The 11,423-nt window shown below is 54.1% G+C and overlaps 1 protein-coding gene across 1 annotated transcript in view; it reads right to left on the bottom strand.

The window, feature by feature from the left end:
• Nucleotides 1-11,423, bottom strand: part of LOC144504113 (receptor-type tyrosine-protein phosphatase-like N) — a 270,541-nt gene that overhangs the window by 169,684 nt on the left and 89,434 nt on the right. The window contains exons 7-9 of the mRNA XM_078229290.1: nt 9,298-9,432; nt 6,562-6,596; nt 2,654-3,117 (exon numbers count right to left, since the gene is read on the bottom strand). Coding sequence (XP_078085416.1) covers nt 2,654-3,117; nt 6,562-6,596; nt 9,298-9,432 — 634 coding nt within the window. The remainder of the gene's footprint in view (nt 1-2,653; nt 3,118-6,561; nt 6,597-9,297; nt 9,433-11,423) is intronic.

Here is an 11,423-nt window from a genome sequence, read left to right as displayed (position 1 = left end):
CTGGATACAGCACTTGGGGCAAATGGGATCAAAGGTTATGGGGAGAAAGCAGGATTAGGCTATTGAGTTGGACAATCAGCCATGATCATGATGAATGATGGAGCAGGCTCGAAGGGCCGAATGGCCTCCTGTTCCTATCTTCTATGTTGCTAATGAGGGGTCTGGACAGAGTAGACAGGGAGAAACCATTCCCATTGGTGGAAGGATCGAGAACCAGAGGAACTGATTGGAGGTGATAGGTTGAAGAACAGGAGAATATTTTTCCCACAGTGAGTGGTTCGGATCTGCAGTGCAGGCAGATCCCATCGTGCCTTTCAAAAGGGAATTGGATAATTAGCTGAGGAGAATGTTTGCAGGGCCATGGGGAAAAGGTTAGGATCTTGCTGAGTAGTTCTTGCACAGAGCTAGCCCAGTCATGATGGGCCGAAAGACCTCCTTCAATGCTGTAACTATTTCACATTCCAAAATACTTTACAGACAATGAAGTCTTTGTGAAGCGAGGTCACGGTGTGATATTGATGGCAATGCAGCAGTGAATCTGAACACAGCAAGATCCCACAGACAACAAAACAATGACTGGACAGTCTGTTATTTGTATAAAACAAGGTGATTTGGGTTCAATACTGCCCGGGAGACGATGGAGAATTCACTTCAAAACAGCAGCAGCAGCTGTGTGAACCTTTCCATTCCCCCTGAGGGGGAGGGGGAGGGGGGGGGGGGGGGGGGGGGGGGCGTCTCATCCAAAGGGCGGCACCCCCGACAGAGTGGCTCCCTCCTCCCCCGACAGATCGACCCCACACCCCCCAACAGGGCGACTCTCCCCGATCCCATCAGAGCAACCCCTTTCCCCGTCAGAGCGACCCCTTCCCCCGTCAGAGCGACCCCTTCCCCCGTCAGAGCGACCCCTTCCCCTGTCAGAGCGACCCCTTCCCCCGTCAGAGCGACCCCTTCCCCCGTCAGAGCGACCCCTTCCCCCCGTCAGAGCGACCCCTTCCCCCCCGTCAGAGCGACCCCTTCCCCCCCGTCAGAGCGACCCCTTCCCCCGTCAGAGCGACCCCTTCCCCCATCAGAGTGACCCCTTCCCCCCCCGTCAGAGCGACCCCTTCCCCCCCGTCAGAGCGACCCCTTCCCCCATCAGAGCGACCCCTTCCCCCCCGTCAGAGCGACCCCTTCCCCCCCATCAGAGCGACCCCCTCCCCCGTCAGAGCGACCCCTTCCCCCCCGTCAGAGCGACCCCTTCCCCCGTCAGAGCGACCCCTTCCCCCCCGTCAGAGCGACCCACTCCCCCCTGTCAGAGCGACCCCTTCCCCCCCGTCAGAGCGACCCCCTCCCCCGTCAACCCCTGACGAAGCGACGCCTCCCCCCCCGACAGAGCGACTCCTCCCCCCTCCCCCACGACAGAGCGACTCCTCCCCCCTCCCCCCCGACAGAGCGACTCCTCCCCCCTCCCCCCCGACAGAGCGACCCCTTCCCCCCCGTCAGAGCGACCCCTTCCCCCCCGTCAGAGCGACCCCTTCCCCCGTCAGAGCGACCCCTTCCCCCATCAGAGTGACCCCTTCCCCCCCCGTCAGAGCGACCCCTTCCCCCCCGTCAGAGCGACCCCTTCCCCCATCAGAGCGACCCCTTCCCCCCCGTCAGAGCGACCCCTTCCCCCCCATCAGAGCGACCCCCTCCCCCGTCAGAGCGACCCCTTCCCCCCCGTCAGAGCGACCCCTTCCCCCGTCAGAGCGACCCCTTCCCCCCCGTCAGAGCGACCCACTCCCCCTGTCAGAGCGACCCCTTCCCCCCCGTCAGAGCGACCCCCTCCCCCGTCAACCCCTGACGAAGCGACGCCTCCCCCCCCGACAGAGCGACTCCTCCCCCCTCCCCCACGACAGAGCGACTCCTCCCCCCTCCCCCCCGACAGAGCGACTCCTCCCCCCTCCCCCCCGACAGAGCGACTCCTCCCCCCTCCTCCCCGACAGAGTGACTCCTCCCCCCGACGGAGCAATGACTCCCCCCCCCCCTCTGACAGAGCGACTCCTCCCTGCTCCCCCCCCCCCGCCCCCCCCCCCCCCCCCCCCCACCGACGGTGCGACTCCTCCCCGCTCCCCCCGACGGAGCAACGACTCCCCCCGACCCCCCCCGCCCCCCCACCAACGGAGTGACCCCTCCCCCCTCTCCCCTGGAGTGACCCCTCCCCCCTCTCCCCCGATGGAGCGACTCCTCCCCCGCTCTGACGACGGAGCGGCTCCCCCCTCCCCCCGACAGAGTGACCACCCCTCCACCGACGGAGCGACTCTACCCCCTCCTCCCCCCCTTCCCTCGACGGGGCAACTTTCGTCCCCCTCCCCCGATGGAGCCACTACCCCCCTCCCCCGACGGGACCACCCCCCCGACGGAGCAAACCCCTCCCTCCCCGACGGGGCCACCCCTCCCTCCCCACCCCCGACGGGGTGACTCTCCCCCCTCCTCCCCCTACGGGGCGACTCTCTCCCCACCCCCCCCGACAGAGCGACTCCCCCGACAGAGTGACTCACCCCCCTCCCCCCTCCACGACAGAGCGACTCCCTCCACGACGGAGTGACTCTCCCAGGAATGTTGGTGTTGCTTCACCCGAGGGTAAGAGGGTCACACCGTGATCACAAACAGCTCTCCTCAAACTGTCCGTGACACAAGGGGGGACAAGCGGAGACTCGAGACAGGCAGCAAACCCTGTGGATAAAACAGCTGCTGGATAAAGGCGGTTCTTACTTTTATTGGTGATGATGTAGGCGTACTCCTCTTTATGTAGCAAGCCGGCACGCGCTGGGCTCCTATCCGGCTGGAGGACCTCGCTGTGCTTTGGCAGTGGCTCAGGGTCCAGGTCAAAGTCCTCCAGGACCGTGGCCAGGTCCTCCCGCGACTCGCCCACCTCCACGGCCGCCGCCTGGACCCTCTGGCCGCTCGCCGTCTCCCTCGGACTGGAGCCCGCCACAATGGCCGCCACCACCTCCTCACCGCCCCCTGTCCTCCGGCAGCGGCGAGGCCGGAAGGGTTGGACGGCCGTGCGCCGTGCGGGTCCGTGATCTGGGATTCACTGCTCTCCCGCGATTCCACCTCCTTCCAGTGCTGCATGGTCCCTTCCATCATGGAGGCCTTCAAAGACACGAGGACATTCTCTTCAGGTCAGCGAGTCAACACATTGGGCGCCATTGTGTCCCTCACACCCACCCCCGGCTCACCAAGTAATCAATCCGAGAAACTACCCAGGGGATCATAACATTACTAAATGTTCATCGAATCCCGACAGTGCAGAAGAAGGCCATTCGGCCCATTTAGTCTGCACTGACAACAGCCCCACCCAGGCCCTATCCCACATCCCGCTAATCCGCTGACACTAAATGGCAATATAGCATGGACAATCCACCTAACCCACACATCTTCGGACTTCAGACAGAAAACGTCTTCGTAACCTCCATTTTACTCATAACTACAACTTGCATTTATATAGCACCCTAATGCACATTGTAGACTCAGCACTGAAGCACATTAGGAAGGTCAACGAGGGAGACATTCAGGAGCAGGGGAAAGGGGAAAGAGAGGGAGGGGATTGAGGGACGAAGTTCCAGAGTTTAGGCCCCGAGGCAGCTGGAGCCCTGGCCTCCAATGTTGGAATGATCAAAATCAAAACTGTTCAAGTATACGATTTAATTGAATGTTGGGACAGTTTCGAGAGGCCCTTGTTTCTCCAACACTTTGAAAAGGGATGCGTATTCCTGAGAAATCTCAAGGCCCGGGGGCAGCTGGCAAAGGAACCAGAGGCTACTCGAGGGAAAGCATTTATTTTTAGTTTATTACTTAGTATCACAAGTAGGCTTACGTTAACACTGCAATGAAGTTACTGTAAAAATCCTCTAGTCGGCACACTCCGGCACCTGTTCGGGTAACACTGAGGGAGAATTTAGCACGGCCCAATCCACCTAAGCAATCTAAGCAATCCACCTATTTGTGATATATATAAATGATTTGGAAGAAGGTGTAACTGGTGTAATCAGCAAGTTTGCGGATGACACGAAGATGGCTGGACTTGCGCATAGCGAAGAGCATTGTCGGGCAATACAGCAGGATATAGATAGGCTGGAAAATTGGGCGGAGAGGTGGCAGATGGAGTTTAATCCGGATAAATGCGAAGTGATGCATTTTGGAAGAAATAATGTAGGGAGGAGTTATACAATAAATGGCAGAGTCATCAGGAGTATAGAAACACAGAGGGACCTAGGTGTGCAAGTCCACAAATCCTTGAAGGTGGCAACACAGGTGGAGAAGGTGGTGAAGAAGGCATATGGTATGCTTGCCTTTATAGGACGGGGTATAGAGTATAAAAGCTGGAGTCTGATGATGCAGCTGTATAGAACGCTGGTTAGGCCACATTTGGAGTACTGCGTCCAGTTCTGGTCGCCGCACTACCAGAAGGATGTGGAGGCGTTAGAGAGAGTGCAGAGAAGGTTTACCAGGATGTTGCCTGGTATGGAGGGTCTTAGCTAAGAGGAGAGATTGGGTAAACTGGGGTTGTTCTCCCTGGAAAGACGGAGAATGAGGGGAGATCTAATAGAGGTGTACAAGATTATGAAGTGTATAGATAGGGTGAACAGTGGGAAGCTTTTTCCCAGGTCGGATGTGACGATCACGAGGGGTCATGGGCTCAAGGTGAGAGGGGCGAAGTATAACTCAGATATCAGAGGGACGTTTTTTACACAGAGGGTGGTGGGGGCCTGGAATGCGCTGCCAAGTAGGGCGGTGGAGGCAGGCACGCTGACATCGTTTAAGACTTACCTGGATAGTCACATGAGCAGCCTGGGAATGGAGGGATACAAACGATTGGTCTAGTTGGACCAAGGAGCGGCACAGGCTTGGAGGGCCGAAGGGCCTGTTTCCTGTGCTGTACTGTTCTTTGTTCTTTGTTCTTTGTAACCAGCACATCTTTCAGACTGTGGGAGGAAACCCACGCAGACACGGGGAGAATGTGCAAACTCCACACAGACAATGACCCAAGCCGGGAATCGAACTCGAATCCCTGGCGCTGCGAGGCAGCAGTGTTCAGGATCGGGAATGCACCAATCCAGAATGCTTTTTGAATTTATTCTGGGTTGTCGGTGTCACTGGCAAGACCAGAAGTTGTTGCCCATCCCTAATTGCCCTTGAAATGAGTCATAGATAGTCAGAGAGCTTGACAGCACAGAGACCCTTTGGCCCATCATGTCCCTGCTGGCCATCAAGCACCTATCTATTTGAATCCCATTTTCCAGCACTTGGTCCGTAACCTTGTACGCCACGGTGTTTCAAGTGCTCATCCAAATGCTTCTTCAATGTTCAGTAAGAAGTCTCACAACACCAAGTTAAAGTCCAACAGGTTTATTTGGTAGCACGAGCTTTCCGAGCGTAGCTTTCAAAAGCTGGTGCTACCAAATAAACCTGTTGGTTCTTCTCTATGAACGGTATGCTTTGTCTGTATAGCGCGCAAGAAACAACACTTTTCATTGTATGTTAATACATGTGACATTAACCTGGTCTTGTGAGACTGCTTACTGTGCCCACCCCAGTCCAACGCCGGCATCTCCACATCATTCTTAAATGTTGTGAGGATTCCCGCCTCGACCACCCTTTCAGACAGTGAGTTCCAGATTCCCACCACCCTCTGGGTGAAAATGTTTCTCCTCAAATCTCCTGTAAATCTCTTGCTCCCGACACGCACCCCGGACATTCTCTCTTCCACCTCCTTCCGTCGGGAAAAAGATACAAAAGTCTGAGGTCACGTACCAACCGACTCAAGAACAGCTTCTTCCCTGCTGCTGTCACACTTTTGAATGGACCTACCTCGCATTAAGTTGATCTTTCTCTACACCCTAGCCATGACTGTAACACTACATTCTGCACTCTCTCCTTTCCTTCTCTATGAACGGTATGCTTTGTCTGTATAGCGCGCAAGAAACAACACTTTTCATTGTATGTTAATACATGTGACAATAATAAATCAAATCAAATTAAATCTCACTCGACCATTTCAGAGGGACAGTTAAGAATCAACCACATTGCTGTGGGCCTGGAGTCACATGTAGGTCAGACCGGGTAAGGACGGCAGATTTCCTTCCCAGTAGACATTTTTACAACAAAAGATGAGTGTTTTTCCCCCAATTCCAGATTATTAATTGAATTTAAACTCCACCAGCTGCTGTGGTGGGATTCGAACCTGTGTCCCCAGAGCATTAGCCTGATCTGCTGGATTTTCAGTCCCGTGGCATTACCACCATCCCCCATCGGAGCGTGTCGGAGGCTGATTCCAATTTTCAAAAGGGAATTGGATCATTATCGGAACAGGAAGTGATGACAGAATGTCAGGAAAAGGCAGCAAGGGCGACTTGTTAAGCCAGGGGAATGGGCCGAATGGCTTCCCTCTGGGCTGGAACCACTCTGTGGGCCGTGCCCTTCCTGCTTTGGGAAGCTCCGTATCACACCCAGGGGGTCGAGTAGGAAAAGCCAGCAACCCGATGGATATGAAGGGATTTGGAGCTTGCACTAGCTTTTCCCACGTACAGATCTCACCTTCTTCTGTATGGGGCCGTTCCTCTCCACCGGAGCTGGAAGAGAAAGATGCACATATCAATCCACAAAGAGTTAAGGAAAGAACTGCATTTATCTCACGCCATTCAGAGGTCTCCAAGCGCTATACGGCCAGTTTCATTATTTCATTTTCACACCATTGTCAAGTAGGAAATGCAGCATCCAACCTGCGCACAGCACGATCCCAAAACCAGTATCTGATTTTCAGTGATCGTTGTGATGACCAGTGGGGCCTACCCTGATTTACCACAGCAGCGGCCTCGGGGCAGACAGGGTCTCGGTCTCGCCTGAGAAATGGTGCCTCCAACAGTGCTGCACTCCCTCAGCATCAGTACAAGAACTATCGGCGTAGATTTTGAGCATAGAATCCCTACAATGCAGAAGCAGGCCATTCGGCCCATCGAGTCTGCACCGACTCTCCAATAGACCATCCCACCCAAACCCTAACCTCATGTATTTACCCCATTTATCCCCCTAACCTACACTTCCTGGGATACTGAGGGGCAATTTAGCATGGCCAATCCACCTAACCAACATGTCTTTCGGACTGTGGGAGGAATCCAGAGCACCCGGAGGAAACCCACGCAGACATGGGGAGAACATGCAGACTCCGCACAGGCAGGCACCCAAGGCCAGATTTGAACCCGGGTCCCTGGCGCTGTGAAGCAGCAGTGCTAAGCACTGTGCCACCCCATTTGTTTTCAAGTCTCCGGGGAGGCGGTGGGGGGAGGGTGACGGGTTGAACCCACAATGTCCTGACTCTGAGGTGAGAGTTCACAGTCGACGTGTCGAGTAATCGCTCAGCGAGTCATCCCAGGGAAGCGGAGGAGGAAAATCCCAGATCGCTCCCAGCGACTTGGACACAGACTTCTCGGTCATCCTGGACTGACATTCCGAATGCAGCACCGTGGGAACACAGCACTGTCAGAGGCACCGTCTTTCACAGGAGACATCTTCCCACTCGGCTGAGTGCAAAAGATCCCAGGGCCAGCGTTTGAAACCAGGAGGCCCCCCTTGCGTTTTTGGAGCCGATGCTTTTCCTTCAACCAACATCACGAACAGATTTAAGCGGCAACTTGATTGAAACCTCTCAGATCCTGAGGGGGTGCGGACAGGGAGGATGTGGAGAGAATGTTTCCCATTGTGGGAGAATCTAGAACCCGGGGGGGGGGTGTCACTGTTTAAAATAAAGGGTCGTCCATTTCAGACAGAGATGAGGAGAATTCCTTTCTCTCAGAGGGCGGTGAATCTCTTCCTCAAAGGGCGGCGGAAGCAGAGACTGCGAATATTTTTAAGGCAGAGCGAGATATATTCGTGACTAACACGGGGGTGAAAGGTTATCGGGGGGTCGGCAGGAATGTGGGGTTGGGGTTACAGTCAGAGCAGCCATGATCTTATAGAATAGCGGAGCAGGTTCGATGGGCCGAATGGCCTGACCCCTGCTCCTCAGTCAGACTAACTGATCATTATCACATTGCTGTGGGGGCTTGCTGTACAGAAATCTTTTAGATTACAACAGGGAGTACAGATGACGAGAGTGACTTCACTGTCTGTACTTTGTTCTGGAACATTCTGAACTCGAGAAGCAGGAGGAGAATGCAAATGTAATTCCTTTCAAAGCAGATTCTGCTTCCAAGTCACGGAACCGGAATCAGCAGATATTTAAATATCTGCCTCTGCGAATGAAATCAGGGTTTTATTAAAAGTGGATTACTAATTACTGTGTCCGTAGATTACAGCCACATACTTCCAGATTACATCACTGCCATATCCTCAAACATGATGTGGAGATGCCGGCGTTGGACTGGGATAGACGCAGTAAGAGTTTTAACAACACCAGGTTAAAGTCCAACAGGTTTATTTGGTAGCAAATACCATAAGCTTTCGGAGAAGGAGCAGCGCTCCGAAAGCTTATGGTATTTGCTACCAAATAAACCTGTTGGACTTTAACCTGGTGTTGTTAGACTTCTTACTATCCTCAAACACCCAGACTTAGCCTGCCTTTCCCCATTCTTCCCCCCTTCCCCCCTCCTCACTCCTCCCAGCACCCTCCCTCTCCCCACTCTTACCCCCAACCCTTACCCCATTCCTCCCAGCACCCTCCCTCTCCCCACTCTTACCCCCCAACCCTTACCCCATTCCTCCCAACCCCCTCCCTCTTCCCACCCTCTCCCCCCACTCCTCCCAACATCCTTCTCCCATACCCCCCCCCACTCTTACTCCCTCTCCCTCACTCCTCCCAGCTCCCTCCGCACTCTTACCCCCACACCTTTACTCCACTCCATCCAAACCCCATCTCACACACTCGCCCCCTAACCCCATTCTTCCCTCCCCCCTCCCAACTCTTACCCACACCCTCTTACCCCATTCCTCCCACTCTTACCCCCTCCTCACTCCTCTCAACCCCCTCTTATCCCCAACCCTTACCCCACTCCACCCAAACCCCATCTCACTCACTCACCCCCAACACCAATCCACCCAAACCCTTCCCCCTCCTCACTCTTACCCCATCCCCCCTCCCCACTCTTACCCCTAACCTTCATCCCATTCCTCCCATTCTTACCCCCTTACCTCACTCCTCCCAACCCCCCCCCCCCACCCCACCCCACTCTTACCCCTTCCCCCCACCCCACTCTTACCCCTTCCCCCCACTCCTCCCAGTCCCCGGTTCTGGGACACAGGCTCTGGTTGGACCCCTCTCGCTCCCGCTGGTTGTACCTGTCTCAGGCCGGCCTCCTGTTTTCGGGAGCTGAAGGATTGCCGTTGACACGCTGTTAAGCTGCTGCTCGCTGAGGTCTCGGAGGTCGATGCCGTATTTCCCCAGCTCCATGGCTATCCGCTGGGCAGCTGTCTCTGCGGGAATGGAACAGGCCGGGAATGTTACAGAGTGACTTGTTAAACCTTCCTCTCCGCCCTCTCAAACCTTCACTACTCCAGAAACCTGGACCGACACTCACAGTGCAGCGCCGAGGGAATGCGACACTGTCAGAGGTACTGTCTCTCAGATGAGACTTCTAACCACTCAGCTGAGTCAAAAGATCCCGAGGCCACGATTTCAAAGAACTTCCCGCTTGTTTCTGAGGCCAACGTATTTCCTCTCAACCAACAGATTGTCTGGTCATCATCACATTGTTCTTTGTGGGATCTTACTGTGCGAATGTTGACTGCTGTGTTTCCTACATTACAACAGTGACTACTTTTCAAAATGTAGACAGTTGGCAGAGTTTAAATCTAATTAACAAATCTGGAAAATAAAGCTCGTCTCAGCCTGGATCATTGGTTGTCGTAAAAACCATCCGGTTCACCCATGTCCTTTAGGGAAGGAAATCTGCCATCCTTACCCCGTCTGGCCTACATGTTTTTTTTAAATTCATGTGCATGTGGGCACTGACGACTAGGCCAGCATTTATTGCCCATCCCTTGTTGACCGGGGTTATGGGGATGGGGCGGAGGGGAGGGTCTGGGTGGGATGCTCTGTCAGAGAGTCGGTGCTGACTCGATGGGCCGAATGGCCTCTTTCTGCACTGTGGGAATTCTACGGTTCTATGGTTACGGAACGTTGGCTGGTAAAATGGAGTCCAGATATAAATCAACCCTGATCAAACTGAATGGCAGAGCAGACTTGACGGGCTGAATGGCCTTCTCCTGTTCCTATGAAGGGAGGGCTTTTTCCATTCTCCAATAGGGAATGTGCGTCCCTTCCAGAACAGGAGGAAAATACATTTTTATGTCAGCCTGGCTACTTAATAAAATTATTAGTCTTTAAAAAATGGACAAAGGCTTTACTTAACCTGACATGTCTGACTAGCCTGGGGTAGCACAGTGGTTAGCACTGCTGCCTCACAGCGCCAGGGACCCGGGTTCGATTTCTGGCTTGGGTCAATGTCTGTGTGGAGTTTGCATGTTCTCCCCGTGTCTGCGTGGGTTTCCTCCGGGTGTGCTCCGGTTTTCTCCCACAGTCTGAAAGACATGTTGGTTAGGGTGCATTGGCCGTGCTAAATTCTCCCTCAGTGTACCCAAACAGGCGCTGGAGTGCGGCGACTAGGGGATTTTCACAGTAACTTCTTTGCAGTGTTAATGTAAGCCTACTTGTGACGAATAAATAACCATTTCTTTAAAAAAAAGATGCATTTAAGGGGAAGAAGGATGATAGAATAAAGAAAAATTATATCTTTATCATGAGCTGTGGGTGTCGCTGGGCTGGGTCAGCATTTGTTGCCCATCCCTAATTGCCCCTTGAACTGAGTGTCTCACTCGGTCATTTCAGAGTTAGGAGTCAGCCACATTGCAGTGGGTCCTTTTTTTGTATTCATTCATGGGACATGGGTGTCCCTGGCTGTGCCAGCATTAATTGCCCATCCCTAGTTGTCCCTCGAGGGCAGTTGAGAGTCAACCACATTGCTGTGGCTCTGGAGTCACATGTAGGCCAGACCGGGTAAGGACGGCAGATTTCCTTCCCTAATGGACATGAGTGACCCAGATGGGTTTTTCTGACGATGGTTTCACGGTCATCAGTAGATTCTTAATTCCAGATGTTTTTTTTAAAAATTGAATTCAAATTCCACCATCTGCCGTGGCGGGATTCGAACCCGGATTCCTAGGTCCAGCGATAATACCAGCAGGCCATCGCCTCCGGAGTCACATGTACCAGACCGGGGAAGGACAGAAGATTTCTTTCCCTAAAGGAGCACTGGTGAACCTGATGGGTTTTTACAACAATGGATGCTAGTTGTCACGGTCACCATTACTGAGACTAACTGATGTGGTGGGATTGGAACCGGCTGCCCCGACCATTTACCTGGGCCTCTGGATTGGTAGCCCAGTGACAATACCACTACCAATAA

This window comes from Mustelus asterias, chromosome 14, assembly GCF_964213995.1.
Source record: "Mustelus asterias chromosome 14, sMusAst1.hap1.1, whole genome shotgun sequence".
NCBI lineage: Eukaryota > Metazoa > Chordata > Chondrichthyes > Carcharhiniformes > Triakidae > Mustelus > Mustelus asterias.
This window is presented reverse-complemented; position numbering and strand designations above follow the sequence as displayed.